The 18,591-nt window shown below is 49.0% G+C and overlaps 1 protein-coding gene across 1 annotated transcript in view; it reads left to right on the top strand.

Moving 5' to 3' along the window:
* Positions 1–18,591, top strand: part of SLC6A11 (solute carrier family 6 member 11) — a 122,153-nt gene that overhangs the window by 48,924 nt on the left and 54,638 nt on the right. The window contains exon 6 of the mRNA XM_052637934.1: positions 12,767–12,901. Coding sequence (XP_052493894.1) covers positions 12,767–12,901 — 135 coding nt within the window. The remainder of the gene's footprint in view (positions 1–12,766; positions 12,902–18,591) is intronic.

The raw sequence follows: 18,591 nt of genomic DNA, 5'->3' as shown, positions 1-18,591 counted from the left end.
AGAGCCCCCAGTAAGTGGCCTGTGGGATAGACGGGAGGCAGTCTGTCTCAGTGAACAGGTGATGTTTAAAGGATCCAGGCAGCATCTTGCCTTTCTGGCTAAGACACAGCCCCCACGCATGGATGCTCTTCTTCCCCCTCCATCACCAAGAGTGTGTTGGATATTGGAGGAAGAGGACACAGAGTGGTATTTCTGGCCCAACAGCCTCCTTGCACCTGTAGAGCCCTGCCCGGGATTTAAGGGTGTGTTTTCATGGTGCCCTTGGTCGCCATGGTGACAGCAGCCTTCCAGTCCAAGGGAGATGGATAATGTTTAAATCATTATTAGCCAAGGTACCAATGTGTTTTCCAGGCAGTAAATAATAGCTCCTAATGCTGGTGGAAGCTTGGCTGGGCACTGCATGGAATATTTATGTCATTTGGACTATTCTGGGGATTTGTTTTCATTTTTGTGGTCTTCACGGTAGAGCTATGTAAAAATCAATAGCATTGACTCTCTCACTAATCTTAATTCACCGTGAAATAGGCTTAATACCAGATTCCCCTTCCAGTGATTTTTCTTTTTCAGATGTCCTGTGGACAAGGACTTGAATTGGGCTCGGCCATCTTCATGGATGTCGTTGTTCTTCAAGCCTCTTGTTTGCTCCAGGCCCAGCTTCCCCGTCCCTGTGCAGATCTTGTTTCTTTCTTAGAGGTGCAGTTCTTCCTAGGCTGAAGCTCCCCGGGTGCTCACTCTTCTTGCTGTGAGGAATTTACTCGCAGAGCACATTGTAGGTCCAGAGTCCTTGGAGCAACAGGACAGCCCATGCCCCTTTCAAAGCCCAGCTCCAGGAGGGCCTCCCTAGGAACACCGCTGCCACCTGAGTTGCCTGCACGTGTCCCTAAGCTCCCATTACCATCCACTGAATGGTCTGTTGACACGACTGTCACTGTCTGGGGCTGGCTCATTCACCAGTATAATCTCCGAGGCCAGCCCAGCAGCTGGCACCCAGGGGGGCTTACAAAACAGCTGGTGAATTGAACTGGACAGAAAGCCCTTCACACTCAGATGGAGAGGCTCGGGCAAGAACAGAGCCTGTTTGCACCAAAAGCCCATTGTAGACTGATGGGAGTATGTCCTGTTCCGTTCATTCTTGCTGGGTTATTGGGGTTTGAGTGTGCTCATTCACCAACTGTTTACAGCCTTCATGGGCCTCTGTGAGAAGCAGTCAGAACCACAGAGATACGGCTCAGTACGGGAGAGGCAGGCGCAGGAGAGGGCAGAGTGAGAAAAGAGCTCAGTAGAGAGAGGAGGCTCTGAGAGGTGTTGACTAAGGGCCACTGTGCCTGCTGCGGTGGAGATGCTAGTTCCCGAGGGAGGTGGGAACTCAGCCACGTTCCATGGACTTGAGAACCTGCTTTATTATTGTTCCCACTTCACAGAGGAGAATATCAAGCCCTTGAAATACAGAGCTTGCCCCGGATCAGTCACAGATGTAGACAGTGCCAGAAGTTAGGTTTTTGTACTTAGTTTTCCCAGAGAAGTGAAAGTGTTAGTCGCGCAATTGTATCCAGTTCTTTCCAACTCCATGGACTCTAATCCGCCAGGCTCCTCTGTCCATGGGATTCTCCAGGTAAGAATACTGGAGTAGGTAGTCATTCCCTTCTCCGGAGGATCTTCCCGACCCAGGGATTGGACCTGGGACTCCTGCACTGCAGTAGCATCTTTACCATCTGAGCCACCAGGGAATTTACCACGTGGGGGGATGCGCTGATCCCATACCTGTGTGCCATGTCAGCCAGTGTGCAGCAGACTGGGGAAGGCGCCTTGTCTTCCTGGCTGGCGGCTTCATGCTGAGTCCTGGAAGACACAGTCACTGAACTGGCCTTGAAGGCTGGCAAGCTTTTGATGAGTTCAGAAGGGGGACAGGACCTTCCGGGTAAAGGGAATGACAGAAGGAGAGGCTTACACGTCGGGAAGTGCAGGATTTGTTCAGGGAGCAGAGGGAGACAAAATAAAATCTGTGAGATGAGGCTGCACTTGAACTCCCCTTGGGTCTAGGTAGTGGCTGAGCATCAGACTTTGGAGGTGGGTGGATCTGAACTTGAATCCTGCGTTTTTCTAGCTGGGCAACTGTGGGCCAAACACTCCAGTTTGGGTGCCTCCATTTCCACCTCTGTAATGATACTAGTTTCCATCTTTGAGAACAAGCAATGCCTGTAGTTGTCATTCAGTCGCTCAGTCGTGTCCAACTCTTTGCGATGCCATGAACTGCAACACTCCAGGCTTCCCTACCCTTCATTATCTCCCAAAGTTTGCTTCTATTCATGTCCATTGAGTCAGTGATGCTATCTAACCATCTCATCCTCTGCAACCCCCTTCTCCTTTTGCCTTCAGTCTTTCCCAGCCTAAGGGTCTTTTCCAGTGAGTTGGCTCATCGCATTAGGTGGCCAATGTATTGGAGCTTCAGCATCAGTCCAGTGAATATTCAGGGTTGATTTCCTTTAGGATGGACTGGTTTGATCTTGCAGTCCAAGGGACTCTTAAGAGTCTTCTCCAGCACCACAATTCAAAAGCATCAGTTCTTCAGCATTCAGCCTTCTCTGTGGTCCAGCTCTCAGACCCATACATGACTACTAGAAAAACCGTAGCTTTGACTGTATAGGCCTTCACTGGCAAAGTGATGTCTCTATATTTTAATATGCTGTCTATGTTTGTCACAACTTTCTTTCCAAGGAGCGGGCATCTTTTAATTTTATGGCTGTAGTCATCATCTGCAGTGATTTTAAAGTCTAAAAAAATAAAATCTGTCACTGCTTCCACTTTCCCCCCCATCTATTTGCCATGAAGTGGTGGGACTGGACGCCATAATCTTAGTTTTTTAAATGTTGTGTTTTACTTTTCCCCTCTCCTCTTTCACCGTCAAGAGTTTCTTTAGTTCCTCTTCACTTCCTGACATTAGAATGTAGAGCCAACAGAAATTATTTTTCCCATCATTGTATCTTTACTCGATGTCTCCTGATCTTCCATTTGTCCCCAGCCAGCACTTTCCCTCTTGAGCCCTCTGCTTTCAACCAGGATGTCTCTGACTACACAATAATAAAGCCATGGAATCTCAAGGTCAGAATAGGCCATGGGTGAAGGTGATCTTTTTGGTCCCAACCATCAGCCAGAAGTAAGAGTAATACTATTCACTGTTCTCCTAAGATGTTGGGTTTCTTGCCCACAATATCCCAGCCCTGAAGATGATGTTAGATGTTGAGCAAATCCTTCTGTCTTGACCTCACCAGGGCTGGGAGTGGCATTTTGGGGTCAGTATCTGAGAAGTCTCTGCACGTTTCTCACCATAAGCTGCACCCAACAGCTTGGCTGCAGAGAACAGCACGTTTCCTCATGGAAATATTGCTCCACTGCTAAAGGACGGTCGGGCTTCCCTGGAGGCTCAGTGGTCAAGCATCTGCCTGCGATGCAGGAGACTCTTGTTCAGTCCCTGGGTTGGGAAGATCCCCTGCAGCAGAAAATGGCAACCCACTCCAGTATTCTTGCCTGGGAAATTGCATGGACAGAGGAGCCTGGTGGGCTACAGGCCATGGCGTCACAAAGAGTTGGACATGACCAAGTGACCAAAGCACCACTGCCAAAAGACTGTTACCTCCTTGAATAGTGAGTACCTCCAGTCTTTCCTTTTTAAGACATTACTTCCTGTACCTATTTAGAATGTGGTTACTTGAAGCAGAGGGAATGCTATATTTCTTCATTTACTGTTTCTGATAGACTGGTCTAAGAACATCTCTGAAACTGGTAAAGAGGAGAGGTGTGTCTCTGGTGACCGCCCTTTTCCGATTCTCATCCCCCTGGCATCTTGTTCCTGGAGATTGATAGCATCTTAGTGGCAGTTCTGCCAGACTGTTTGGCATCTGCTATAGCGTTCTCTCATGGGAATTCAGGTAGTACTCTCTCAGAATCCCAATCTGGGAAAAGTCTGTTGGTGTTCAAAGCAGTGGTTCTCTTAAGATTGAATGTTCAATGCTGTGCTTTCCAACCATATGGGATGTGCAGCTATACCCCAGACAGAGGCAAGCATGGGTGGAAGGAAAGGGGGATGGGGCTAGGCTACCACAGCGTTACCCAGTCTGGGGTAGCTGGTAATGAGATGCTGCCCAGAGTCAGGCAGGATGGACCCTTGAGGTTAAAGGACAGACAGAGGAGCACAAAGAAGTTGAAAGCAGGATGGTATTGTGTGACCAGGTTTGAGGCAGAGAGCCCGGCACGTGTGGTGGAGAAGGCCGACTTCTGATCACTGACTGACAGCTCTGTTCTGTTTAGTTCAGTCGCTCAGTCTTGTCCGACACTTTGCAACCCCATGACTGCAGTACTCCAGGGTTCCCTGTTCATCACCAGTTCCCAGAGCTTCCTCAAACTCATGTCCATCGAATCCGTGATGCCACCCAACCATCTCATCCTCTGTCGTCCCCTTCTCCTCCTGCCTTCAGTCTTTCCCAGTATCGGGGTCTTTTACAATGAGTCAGCTCTTCGCAACAGGTGGCCAAAGTATTGGAGCTTCAGCATCAGCCCTTCCAATGAATATTCAGGACTGATTTCCTTTAGGATTGACTGGTTGGATCTCTCTGCAGTCCAAGGGATTATCAAGAGTCTTCTTCAGTACCACAGTTCAAAAACTTCAATTCTTCGATGCTCAGCTTTCTTAATAGTCCAACTCTCACATCCATACATGACTACTGGAAAAAAATCATAGCTTTGACTAGACAGACCTTTGTTGGCAAAGTAATGTCTCTGCTTTATATTATGCTGTCTAGGTTGGTCATGGCTTTTTTTCCAAGGAGCAAGCGCCTGTTAATTTCATGGCTGTAGTAGCCATCTGCAGTGATTTTGGAGCCCAAGAAAATAAAGTTTGTCACTGTTTCTATTTTTCCCCATCTATTTGGGGACCAGATACCATGATCTTCGCTTTTTGATTGTTGAGTTTTAAGCCAGCTTTTTCACTCTCCTTTTTCACTTTCATCAAGAGGCTTTTTAGTTCCTCTTAGCTTTCTGCCGTAAGGGTGGTGTCATCTGCATATCCGAGGTTATTGCTGTTTCTCCTGGCAATCTTGATTCCAGCTTGTGCTTCATCCAGCCTGGCATTTTGCATGATGTACTCTGCATATAAGTTAAATATTCAGGATGACAATATACAGCCTTGACATACTCCTTTCCCAATTTGGAACCAGTCTGTTGTTCCAGGTCTGGTTTTAACTGTTGCTTCTTGACCTGCATATAGATTTCTCAGGGGGCAGGTCAGGTGGTCTGGTATTCCCGTCTCTTGAAGAATTTTCCACAGTATGTTGTGATCCACACAGTCAAAGGCTTTGTCATGATCATTAAAGCAGAAGTAGATGTTTTTCTGGAACTCTTGCTTTTTCGATGATCCAATGGATGTTGGCAATTTGATCTCTGGTTCCTCTGTCATTTCTAAATCCAGCTTGAACATCTGGAAGTTCTCAGTTCATGTGCTGTTGAAGCCTAGCTTGGAGAATTTTGAGCATTATTTTGCTAGCATGTGAGATGAGTGCAATTGTGCGGTAATTTGAACATTCTTTGGCATTGCGTTTCTTTGGGATGGAATGAACACTGATCTTTTTCAGTCCTGTGGTCAGTGCTAAGTTTACCAAGTTTGCTAGCATATTGAGTGCAGCACCTTAACATCATCTTTTAGGATTTGAAATAGCTCAGCCAGAATTCCATCACCTCCACTAGCTTTGTTCATTGTGATGCTTCCTAAGGCCCACTTGACTTCAGACTCCAGGATGTCTGGCTCTATGTGAGTGATCACACCATTGTGGTTATCTGAGTCATTAAGATCTTTTTTGTATAGTACTTCTGTGTATTCTTGCCACCTTTTCTTAATGTCTTCCGCTTCTGTTAGGTCCATGCCATTTCTGTCCTTTATTGTGCCCACCTTTGCATGAAATGTTCCCTTGGGATCTCTAATTTTCTTGAAGCAGTCTCTAGTCTTTCCCATCCTGTTGTTTTCCTCTATTTTTTTGCATTGATCACTGAGGAAGGTTTTCTTATCTCTTCTTGCTCTGTGACTGGGAACAAACCAGTTCTCTCTCAAGCGTCTGTTTTTTCTTCATCTTCAAAACGAGGATAGAACTTATTCAAGTGGTATGCAGATCAGGTAGTGGTCTTCTGCGACATACCTCAGGCACCGGGTCGGTGCTCAGTCAACCTCAGGGTCCCAAGCTGCAGGTAGCTGGCTCAAGGCAGGTTCAGCCCAAGTCAGAATCAGGACCCCGGAGAGCTCCCAGGAGTCCTCCTGGTCCTTTGAAAAGGATTGCATTCTAGAAAACACTGTAGTTGCTAGGATAGACCTCAACGATCATCTGTCTTTCTCAGGAATGTGGGAAAGGCTCTTTCTCCTGGCGGTCCGCAGGGTGATTTTAGTGATGCATGAACCTGGATTAAAGAACATGCCCATGCGTCTTAAGGTGCAGTAAGCTTTTTAGCTATTTTAGTAACTCTCTGACACTTGCTAGTCTTGCTTTTGAACTGAGAACACAGTGCAGTCTCAGAGCCTTTGGCTAGAATTTAATCACATTTTATCTTCATTGCATTTATTTTTGCTTTTACCTTCTGTTTGTGATAAGAGATAAAGATTTTCAGTTTATGGTAAAAAAAATCACAGTTTTCTTATTATATACTATTTATTTAATGCAAGAGAGCATATTGATGTATAGAAGATACTAAGAAAATAAAGATGACACATGTATATCGCAAAAAAATCATTGGGAAGATGGTAAGAGTGATTGCGCTTTAGATTAGTTTACCCTTGCCTCATTGTCCACGGTAAAATGCCAGCCCAGAGAGGGTGTGTAACTCGCCTACACTGCCCTGCAAATTGTGTCTTCTGACCCTGTGGTCTTGGGTCCCTGGCGCTACACCACCCTTCCAGCTCAGTGCCTTTTGATTGATGCTTCTAGCTGACTCCATCGAAGAGACCGCCCTTCTGAACTTTCACGGCATTCTCAGTGATTACACAGTTCCCTCCCCATCCTGAAATAAATAGCAGTGTGCTGGAAGTAGGGAGAAAACACCCCTCGATTCCAGTATTGGAATGCAAATGAGCAATTAGAGTCAATTAAAACAGGATACAGTATAATTACCACCAATTGTGCTAACCTTTATATTCAGTAGGACTTGACCTGCTGAAAGGAAATTAAACAATAGTTTAAAAAAAAAAAAAAAACAAAAAAAACCTCCTTCTTAACCCAAGGGTGTGCTTTGGTCAGGGATCTCCTTTCAGAGGCCCAAGTGGTCTGACAGCTGAGACCACCCCTGCTTCCCCTACGCCCACCTCTCCGGGTCCACACCACTACTGACAGCGGCCAGGAACCGGCCTCCGAAATAGTACCTTGTCAGTGACCTTATTTTTGTCTGTAACCAGATCCTGTATCATTTAGCATAATGCCTGACCCTGCGTGGCTCTTCCAGACGGATCCTAGGGCCTCAGACACAGTGAAACTGAACTCTGCACCTGAACGTCTTAGCCCTCCGTCATTGAACTGGTCCATCTTTTAAAGCCACGTTTACTGTGATTTCCTTATTCTTGTGTGTATGTGTGTGTGTGTGTGTGCTTAGTCGCTCAGTCAGTCGTATGTGACTCTTTGCAACCCTTTGGACTGTAGCCTGTCGGGCTCCTCTGTCCATGGGATTCTCCAGGCAAGAATACTGGAATGGGTTGCCATGCCTTCCTCCAGGGGATCTTCCAGAACCAGGAACTGAACCCTCATCTACTGTGTCTCCTGCGTTGCAGGCAGATTCTTTACCTGCTCAGCCATCAGGGAAGCCATGAACGCTCCTTAAAATCCGATGCAATTTTCTGAACCCCATTTTATGTGGATCTGGCATTTCCAGTGGACAAAGCACGGGAGCTGTTCTGAAGACCTACATCTAATCTCAGGGTTCAGATATCAGCCTGCTGATTTGTCTCTCTCACAGATGTTTTTTGAGCTCGTTTTGTGAAACGTAGGCTGGCCTGGGCACTGTGGATACAGCAGGGAAAGGAAAAGATGAAACTCCCGTGTTTTTGTGGAACTTGCATTTCAGAAATCTTAAACTGGCACGACAGTGAGTTAAACAGCTGACAGAGAAGAACTCTAGTGCCGGGAGGATGTAGGCGTGAGTGGGGGTGGATGTGGGTGGGGTGGCGGTTGGGGAGGACAGGGCACACGGCGTGGTTTCTAGCGAATTGGGCAGCCCCTGATGTGAGACCAAGGAACTTCAGACCCACCGCTGGGGCCACCCTGCCTAACGTGGACAGTAATGGGACCAGGACATCACAGCTGGAAGGCAGGGCCCCTGCCTTTGAGGGGCCCTCAAAGCCGTGGGGAGTCGGGCATACCCAGGACTGACGCCGTGGGTGGCCCAGGAGCTGGGGGTGGACATTTGGACAAAGGGAGGCATGAAAAGGCAGGGAGGCCTGCAGGAGGCCTGGCCTGCGCCCCAGCAGCGAGGGGCCTGGCACAGCTGAGAGTGGAATGGCTGGGGGTGGGGGGGCGGTGCAGTGGAGACTGGTTGAGCCGCACGGCAAGTGGGGGCAGTGCCAGGACTGGAGCGCGGGGTCCCTGACTCAGAGCCCAGCTCTCGGCTCTGTATCCCACAGCCTGGGTTGTGTGGCTGGGGGTTTGGACTCAGGGGAGCAGGAAGACACATGCCAGAGAGTTCTTTGTAAACCTCGGGCCACAGAATGGGCCTGTCACATGGCTGAGAAGAAGGGTGATGGAGGGCCCTGATGACAGGGATGAAGACGGGGCTGTAGTTTCAGAATACAGTTGGAGGTCAGGCTGGCAGGACCTGATGCTACTGCTGGGATGTGGAGGAAGCGGAGGGAAGTGACAAGGCTGACTCCAGCCTGAGCACCAGGGACAGCCTGGAGGTGCCTAGACATCCCAGGGGACCAGATCTGTGCTTGCGTCCACATCCTCAGCTGGTTCCATACCTTCCCCACCCGACTGGCCTCTCCCGTTCCTACCGAACCTCAGAGACCAGCTCCAGCCTCGCCGACCTGGCCAGGAGAAGGCCAGAGCCCTTCCTGAGACTCTCCAACCTGTCTCTCTGGCCTCTGGCCCTGGTGTCACGCCGTTGCAGTGGGCTCGTGACTCCAGGTTCTTCATCCATGTGCACGCGTCCAGCAGTTGTTTCCTTGAGCACAAGACCTGGTGTCACCACTCTGGGGGCAGAACTAAGGATCCGCAGTGGAAGGCAAAGGCATGAGTGAAAAATGGGCTAAAGCAAGGAGAACAGATAGCAGGTCTCGTCCCAACCGAGAACGGTGCTGCCTAGAGTCCCGTGCAGAGGGTTCTGGGGCTGCATCCGGGCTTAGCTGCAGACGAAGGTGGCCCATTAGTGATATCTGGCATGGGCACGGGAAAGGTGTGGCCGCCTGTGAGCCGTTTACAGGCGCGCTCTCGATGACGTGGTCCGTATTGTTTGGACAGCCTGTAGCTGCTTTCGGGAGAAATCGAAGGTGCCGTTCATGTGTCTGGAACGGCTGAGGGGAGAGACAGACTGGGAGGGGCCTTTAGGAGAGCTGGGTCAGCACTGCATCTCACCTTTCATGGCGCTCTCCACTTGCGCCCATTACGCAATGATGCCCCCGAACCACCTTTTGTACCCTGACTCTGGGCTCACAAACACTGGCTTAGAGAAGGGATTGTTTTCGCCAGCGCCTGCCAGCCAGAGGTTTTCTTCTGGCAGCCTGACTCATTGTCCACACCATGGTCTTTGGGCACTGTACCTGAATGTTTTATTTCCCTGATGGCTTTACACAATGAATGTTGAAAAGGAGGGTATGGGTACCAGCAGAGAGAGTAGAATTCTCCCAAATGTCTTGTGGAAGCAGAGCATCCATTTAGGACTCTGAACATTGGGATTGCTTCAGAATAGTGATCAGTCACTTCATAAACTGTGCCCCTGTGCTGACTGTCTGCTCTGTGTGCTTCCAGGACCCTGCACAGGTACGTGCGGCCAGGTTATAAGTGACATCTAATGACACACCATTGGCCCAGTCCACTCACTACAGACCAGGCAGAGAAAAAGCAGAATGTCAAGTCACACCAAGATGGTCCCACAGATCGAAGCACAAATGTCTATGATTTTCCTTTGTTCTTATGTTTCACATAGTAACACTTTTTTCCCCGCTGATTTAGTGAGCATTGAGAGTTAAACTCCAGAAATATCATTAATCAGGTCCTAGGCATTCTGGATAATTAATCTTCCACCATATAGCAGAAGCAGAAGTGGAAATTATACAATGAAAGCAATAGAGTTTAGCCTCCCCAGCTTCATAGACATAAGCTAGTTGACTAGGGGGCCTTCATTTTGAAGGCAGGAGAGTCAAGCTCTTACCTGAAATGCTGAAGATCTATGATAAATAGACTGGGCTAAGGGAGGTGGAGATTCTATAGCACTCTTAGCTCTCACTCTTAACAACACTTTTTGCTGATTGGTCTCCAATTTATTAGTAATGTTACTATTATGTACGTAGTATGTGTACAGCCCTATAGACTGTAGCCCACCAGGCTCCTCTGTCCATGGGATTTTTCAGGCAAGAATACTGCAGGGGGTTGCCATTCCCTTCTCCAGGGGATCTTTCTGACCCAGGGATCAAACCTGTGTCTCCTGCCTTGGAAGGCAGATTCTTTACCCCTAGTGCAACCTGGGATGTTTTATTATACTACTAATAATGACTGCTGGTCTCTCTATATATTTAACTTGCATTTGTCTTCTCTGGATTACATTTGTGATGGCAAGAGATTGTTCGCATTGATTACATGACATGTGGATTGAACACGGATGCCAAAATCTGCGGGGCAGGACTGTGGGTGGCCTGAGGGTGGCGTGGTCACCGCAGGTTGGGGACAGTGTCTAGAAGAGGTTATCCAGCCTTCCAGGTTGTCTCAGTGGCGGGACCCATTGACACCACCTTTATTTTTTTATTTCTGAGGACTGAGTTAACATTGCCCATCAAATGACTGGACTTCTCTGAGAGTCACATCTCTAAACATGGGGGAAATAACACTGAATTCGCATTGCTGTCATAAGAGTCACATACACAGCCCAGTGGTTGATCACATGACCTTGAAGCCAGGACCTTTACCACAGGCCTCCTTCTAAATCTACATCAGCTATTCCTTAGCTGGGCCATCCTGACTTAGCATCTAGGATGCTAGATATCTTCTTCATATCTAATCAGAGGATAATCATAGCTATCTGAAGAATGAATGACTGGCGTGTAAAAGTGGTGAATAAACCTAGCCATTTCTGTCGTCACGTGTAAAGTGTCCAGCATGCGGTAGGATCTTACTGGTTCCTTCTTCCTTTTCTCCAAGTTTCCTGTGTCCTGAAACTCCTCTTCATCTTTTATGGGTCAATAGCTGGATCACCTCCTTGGAGAAGCCCTCCCTGACAGTCCCTGAGCTTAGCTACTGGCTTCTCTGTGCTCCACCATCCTCTGTTCCCCCAGTTACACAGTGGATGCTGTATCTACCTACATACACGTCTATCTTTTTTTTTTTTTTAACCAGTGGGGAAGCCTCTTGAACAGAGACCCACATTCTGTGACCACCCCCCACTTAATCCAGAAGTCTAGCTCAGTGTTCTGTTCATAAGGGTGTTGGGCGTGGGTGTGAGTGAGTAGAGGGATGACTGAGTAAATATTGTAAATAAATGAGTAGCATGAAGGCCTGAGCTGCTGGTAGAAGAAGCCCTGCCTTGCAAAGGGGTGAGAGGCTCCAGAGTGCTGGCGGGATTAAGATCATACGTAGGTCCTTTACCTGAGGAATCAGAGCCTCTGGGCCATCCAAATGCTGGTGTGCGTGATCTGTGAATGGAGAGGGGGAGCCTGTCCACAGTTGTCAGGAGAGTCTCTGAAGTGTCTGCGGCCCCCAGAGGTTAACAAGTTGCTGCTCTAGATAGAGGAGCCAAGTGATTGGAGGAGAGGACGTGCGGGAGGACGAGTGTGGCCAGGAGCGGGCACCCCGGGCAGACAGGAATTCCCGCGATCCGTCATGGTGTGGCCATTTCCTTCGAAGCTGCTCCTGCTCAAGGACGCGTGGGGAAGATTCTGTCTCTTTCCCTGCCTTGATTTGTGCACAGAATCCTTGGGCTGCAGGGGCCAATCAGGTTCATCAGTCTCCTCCTTCCAGGCGGACCATGCCAGAATGATTCTGGGAAAACAGCACCCTAAACAGCTCCCCAGCCTCCTCTGCCCTTCCCGTTCCCTTCTCTGTTTTATTCTATCTTCTGTCCTGGCTTTGGCAATGAAAACTTGATTTTCTGTTAAGAGCAGTGATTTTCAAAAACGTGGGTCTTGACCCGTTGGTAAATCGTGATGTGAATTTAAAGATCATGACCAGTTTTTTTTTTTTTTTTCAAATGGAACCGTCTGATAGAAAGTCTTAGAGTGCATCACACATGTGAGATGAGCATGAGTCTGCAAAACTTCCTGTCTTGGCTCTTCGTGTGTATGGTTGTGGTGTCGTATGTATTTCTTTCTTCGGTGCCGGTCAGAAGAAGGTTGGAGAGGACCGCTGATCCAGCACCATCCACGGGCTCTCAGGAGATGCTCGCTGCAAGATCTGGCCTTGAGGGGAGAACGCGTGTGTTAGGGCTCTTGCTGCTGCACTGGGCAGCCCTTTGCTGCCGGCGAGAAGTTAGGGGCGGGAGCTGCTGCTTTGCCCATCATCATCGCCCCTTCTTGACTCTTGCCCTCCTCTCCTGGCAGGTGGTGTATGTCACTGCGACGTTCCCCTATGTCATGCTGCTGATCCTCCTGATCCGAGGGGTCACGTTGCCCGGGGCCTCCGAAGGCGTCAAGTTCTACCTGTACCCCGACCTCTCCCGGCTCTCCGACCCACAGGTAAGAGTTGCTGGCTCCGTCCACAGCCACCTGCCACCTCCACGGAGGCTTCTCCTTGGAGGCTCAGTGGCCCTGTCAAGTAGTTGGAAGGTCAGTGGCCTCCTTCTCAGAATAATGCTTCTCAATGCATAAAACAGGGAATCAGATATATTGAAATACAATCACCAAAACATGAAAAAAGACAGATTTTGTGACACGGTCAAGTAGCAAGTGACTTAGCACAGCACAGTGTAGCAAGATCCAGCATATGATGAATAATTTCCATGATTTCAAAGCAGTGATGAGCATAAGTGATATTTGGAGATATCTATACCGTGATATGAAAATACCTGGGGTTTCTACTGCTAACAGCGCTTCTCTAGTGGCTCCAACAGTAGAGAATCCGTCTATAATGCAGGAGACCCAGGTTCATTCCCTAGGTCAGGAAAATTTCCTGGAGAAGGGCATGGCAACCCACTCCAGTATTCTTGCCTGGAGGATTCCATGGACAGAGGAGCCTGGTAGGCTACAGTCTTTGGGGTTGCAGAGAGTTGGACACAGCTGAGCAACTAAGCACGCGTATGCATACTGCTGCTTGGACTGTGGTCTATTGCCTGCATTCATAATTGAAGGAATTGCTCAGTTAGAGGCCAGTAAAAATAAAAATACACCTTTTTCCCCCACCTGAGAACACAGATCTCTGCAGCCGTGGTTCTCTGAGAGAAACTGGGTCTTGGTGATTTTCTTTGCAGGGAGTTTGCTCACAGAAAGAAAATAACCGGTAACCTGTGAGCAAACCCCCCACAAAGAAAATCTCCAAGACCCAGTTTCTCTCAGAAACTGGCCAGGCTGTTAGTTGTCTTTGGAAAGGCATCAGCCATTCTGAATCCTGGGTGGAACTGTTTATGCTGAAGCATCTCCAGGTGGGCAGGGGTGTTGTGTGTGCCTGAGGGTGTTAGACAAGAGATGAAGATAACATCTTAGGGGATCAAGTCTTTCCAACCCCCACCACTTGTTAGAAAGCCCTGGGGAGCTTTAGAAAATCCTGATTCCCAGAGCACAACGCAGAGCAATGAAAGCAAACTCTCTGGAGGCGGGTCCCAGGTCTCAGTGTTATTTGAGGGCCCCCTGGCAGCTCCAACATGTGAAATAACATACTCACAGATATCCCAGTGGGTGAGGAGGCACTCGTTTTTCTGTGAAAACAAACACAGATTACAGAGTAGAGTGTAGAATCTGTGTTGAGCTGATTACAAAGCTTGCAAGAGATGTGTCAAATAAAAAACATAGTCACAACCTGAAAGTAGAAAGTTTATTTGGTGGGAATGTTTAGGACTCCAAGCCTGGGAAGACCAGCATCTCAGTAGCTCTGACAAAACTGCTCCAAGGAGACAGGAGGGGAAGTCAAGCTGTCTACAAGTTTGCAGCAAAGGGAGCAGGTGGTCTGAACAGGAAAGATCAGATATCAAATTAAAGAATTTAGCGTTCTGTATATGGGAAAGTGCAAGCCTCTGGGCTCACTGAATTCATTCCTTTCCTATGCACCTCAGCTGTCTGGGGACAATCCTGTCTCCTCCTTCACCTTGCTTCTTGCATTCCCCCAGCACCTCAGCAGTCACCTTGAAGGGGTGGCAGCATCTGCTGGGTTGCAGTTTGGGCAGCCCTTATTCACATTTGGAGGCCAGAAATCTCTGATGGCTGTGACATTTCTTGTTTGTTAATATGGCAGGAGATATTTTCATTTCACAGATGTCACGTCTGTGGTCTCAGCTGAGGCTGCCCCCTGTTAGGAAGGTAGGGGCAGGAATGTTTGAGGAGGCCTGGTTTGTGCAGCTCAGGTATAGCTCATTACGGTGGATTAAAGCGGATGGTGGCAGGGGCCTGTGTGTTCATTTCTGTCTCAGTCTGCCACACCATGAGGGCCCCGAGGCTCAGACCCTACCGGGCTGCTGACAGCAGCCACCTGAGTTGCAGGCAGAATCCCTAGGAAGAAGGAAATGAGGTCCTGACGGTTGGCCTCTCCAACTCCAACCTCTGATGCCAAGGGCTCAGTTGAAGAAGCAGTTTTGGAAAACAGATTTCCGAAATCACCGGTCTGTGTATTTTTGTTAGGTCCATGAATTCTGCCTTGACCCAGGACAGCTGTCCTGTTCTCTCCTCTGCTCACTGGCCTCCTTCTCCTGGTCCTCAGGGTCGGCTGGTCCCAAGCATCTCCCAGAGCTTCCAAACCTGGCTGATCCCCGAGACACCTTGGCACTCATTGAGAAGCATTGTTGGGAGGCTGAGATGGCACATGAGCATCTATATTATTAAGAGGCTTCAGTGACCATCCTGATGATCAGAAAAGTTTGTGAAAACCCAACTGTGATACCTACAGTCTTAGTGTTGCTCAGTTGTTAAGTCGTGTCTGACTCTCTGTGACCCCACAGGCTGCAGCATGCCAGGCTTCCCTGACCTCCACTACCTCCCAGAGTTTACTCAAACTCATGTCCTTTGAGTTAGTGATGCCATCCAGCCATCTCACCCTCTGTTGCCCCTTCCTCTCCCTCCCTCAGTCTTTCCCAGCCTTGGAGCCCTGCACATGGACACACATGTACACATAGAAATACGCACGCCCACAGGCCAAAGAACAAAGGTGAGGCCAGGCAGTTCCCCATTCAGACCATCTGCCCTAATCATCCCAGTGACCTACCAGCTCTTCCTTTAATAAAAAGTCTGGGTCCCCGGCCAGCACTCACCTACAAGGCTGTTCTGTGGAGCGTGGCCACTTTGAGTGATGGAGCTGGATGTCAGGGCTTGGGTTCTTCCTCTGGTCCTGAGTGACCCTGGACAAGTTCCTTCTCCTTTCTCCTTCTGGGCCTCAGTTCCCCACAGATGACATGAAAGGGTGAATTCACTCAATGGTTTTCAGAATAGACTTGGAGAGTTTTCTGTGAGTGTGGGTTGGCAAACTATAACCTTCTGGTCAAATTCAGCCCTCTGCCCGTCTATATAAATAAGGTCTTACTGGAGCATTGAACATGTTATTATTATTTTTTTACATATTGTCTGTGGCTCTCCAAAGGCATGAGTCAAAGGTAGAATTGAGTAGTGGAGGCAGAAACCATGTGACCACCTTTATCAAGGGTTCCAAGACCTCCCACCCTTACCATCCTGCATTCGGTGGAAAGGGGTTAGCAAAACGCAGAAGGTCCTGTTACACAGTAGCTCAGTAAATGTTTGCTGAATGAATGTAACAGCCAGAGCTATTTTGGCTTTTAAAGAAATGTTTCGTTGCTTTAGCAAGAAGTCTAGAAACCTCCAGCTCACCAGATCTGTGAGCTGTAATAGTTGCTGTTTCTCCATGAGTAACGGCCAAGACATGGATATGTTTGGTCTTTGTGGCGTTGTTGCTCAGTCACTAAGTCACGTCCGACTCTTTGTGACCCTATGGACTGCAGCAGGCCAGGCTTCCCTGTCCTGTACTGTCTCCTAGAGTTTGCTCAAAGTCATGTCCATCGAGTCGGTGATGCCATCCAACCATCTCAATCCTCTCTTGTCCCCTTCTCCTCCCACCTTCAGTCTTTCCCAGCATCAGAGTCTTTTCCAATGAGTTAGCTCTTCGAATCAGGTGGCCAAAATATTGGAGTTTCAGCGTCAGTCCTTCCAACAAATCTTCAGGGTTGATTTCCTTTAGGATGGACAGGTTTGGTCTACTTACTGTCCGGGGGTCTCTGGAGATTCTTCTCGCGCACCGCCATGTGTGTAGCTCCACCAAAAAGCAACAGTCATCGCTGACTGTCTGGTGCATAGATAAGGTTAGTGACCCCAAAGGGAATGGCAAACAGCACTCCATGTAGGTAGTGTTTTTGAAAGCTGGGTGTGTTGCAGGAAGGGCTCAGCATGGCTGGAAAGCGAGATGGGAGCAGCCCTGAAGCAGCTCTCTGTCTGCTTTGGGGCTGAAAGGCAGGCGGTGGAGCGTACAGGCACGCTGAGTGTGTGTAAGGGTTTTGACAGTTCCTCCACCTTTGGAGACAGATACACCATGAACAGCTTGTCTCCTTGTGCCGAGAGAGGGCAGCCCATGAGCAGGACAGCAGAGTCACAGTGCCCCAGCTAGAGCATCCGCTTGGCAGGCAGAGAGACTCAGATCAGAGAGGCTGGGACACTTGCCTGTGGCCACACAGCAACTGAGCAACCCAATGAGGACTCACAGCCTAGAGTCCCTGGGTTCTGGGCAGGACAACTCCTAAATGAAAGGAGGTGAGTATCCATACCACCCGGTTATGACATGTACCAGACCATGAAGAAGCAAAGGGCACTATTTTTTTTTTCACTTCTTAAAACTATTTTAATATCCTCCCCTCCCACCCCACCCCAAATTGGGAAAGGCCAAAAGAGTCTGGGTGGGTTTAATTACCAGTTGATACACACTTTTTGTCATTGTTTATTTTGTTTATTTATTTTTTGCATTTATTTTTAAAATGTTTATTTATTTATTTATTTTAACTTTACAATATTGTGTTGGTTTTGCCACACATCAACATGAATCCGCCACGGGTGTACACATGTTCCCAATCCCAAACCCCCCTCCCACCTCCCCCATGGCAATAAGGGATTATCCTTGGAAAAAGTGAAACCCATATTAACAAAGTACTCCGCTTTGTGATGGAAGGACTCCACTTAGTGATTTCACTGGCTACTTACAAGTCTAGAAAAGGTCACTATTCTGCCTGTTCCCTGGGGCTTATCCATGCTGTGGAAAGAGGCCTTGCCCACAGGCCTTGCCCACACTGAACCAAGCCCTGAACCCAATACGAACACAAGTGTCAGACACTCAGTGTGTAGAATGAGCAAGACCCCCTTCCCTGCAGGTGTCCTACCGCCTGGTGCAAGAGAGCAGAGTCTCCCCTCCTCACCCGAGTTCCTCTCCCTGTGAAAAGATGACCGTCCTTGTGGCAAAGCCAGGGACCGATCAGCCTTGTCTACATCCATCCCAGGGGATGGGGAGCGGCTGCACTCTTGCTGTTGCTTTCCCGCTCTTGCCTTCCCAGAGGCTCGCTCTTGCCTTCCCAGAGGCTCGCTGCGTGGGGGCTTCAGGGATGCTGATGCCTAGCCTGCAGGTGTTGGACAGAACCCCCAAGTCACCTGGTCTCTTCTGCTGCAGCCAGCCCTGTCCCGAGGCTCCATTGATAACTGGGGGGCTGCACCTTACCGTCAGAGTGTCACTTTTCTGCAGACATGTTTGGCATTCCCTAAAGTCTGGGGCCTGTGGTGGGAGGGGCGGTGCCTGTGCAGGTCAACAGGGGAGGGGAGGCAGTGACGCACAGAAGGGGGATCCCTGGGGTGCCTTCCCGCCCCATGGGGATGCTCTTCTGCCAGCATCCCAACCAGGGTGACAAGGAGTTCAGATGCAGCCTCTGCAGGGTCCGGGATCTCCATTAATTCGAGATCTGGCCCGGCCCCCCTTTCTTCCCACTTACAAGGGGCTCAGACACAGCTATTTGCTGTGTCATTTATGTTTGCAAAGGGACAGAGGGAGCCTGACTGGTGCAGAGCTCTAGACACCAGCTCCCGGGGCCTTTTAACAAGGGACAGTTCCCTTTGAGGGGCCCTCCTGGCCACTCTGAGCTTGTATGGCAGGGATTCTCCATGAAAACTGATTGTGGGGCTGGGCAGGGGTGGGGAGGCAGTGTTCACAGCAGTCTCCTTCTCCTGGCTCCCAAGCTAGT

This window comes from Budorcas taxicolor, chromosome 1, assembly GCF_023091745.1.
Source record: "Budorcas taxicolor isolate Tak-1 chromosome 1, Takin1.1, whole genome shotgun sequence".
NCBI classification, from domain to species: domain Eukaryota; kingdom Metazoa; phylum Chordata; class Mammalia; order Artiodactyla; family Bovidae; genus Budorcas; species Budorcas taxicolor.
The sequence above is the reverse complement of the archived record's forward strand: the minus strand, read 5'-3'. Positions and strand labels throughout refer to the sequence as shown.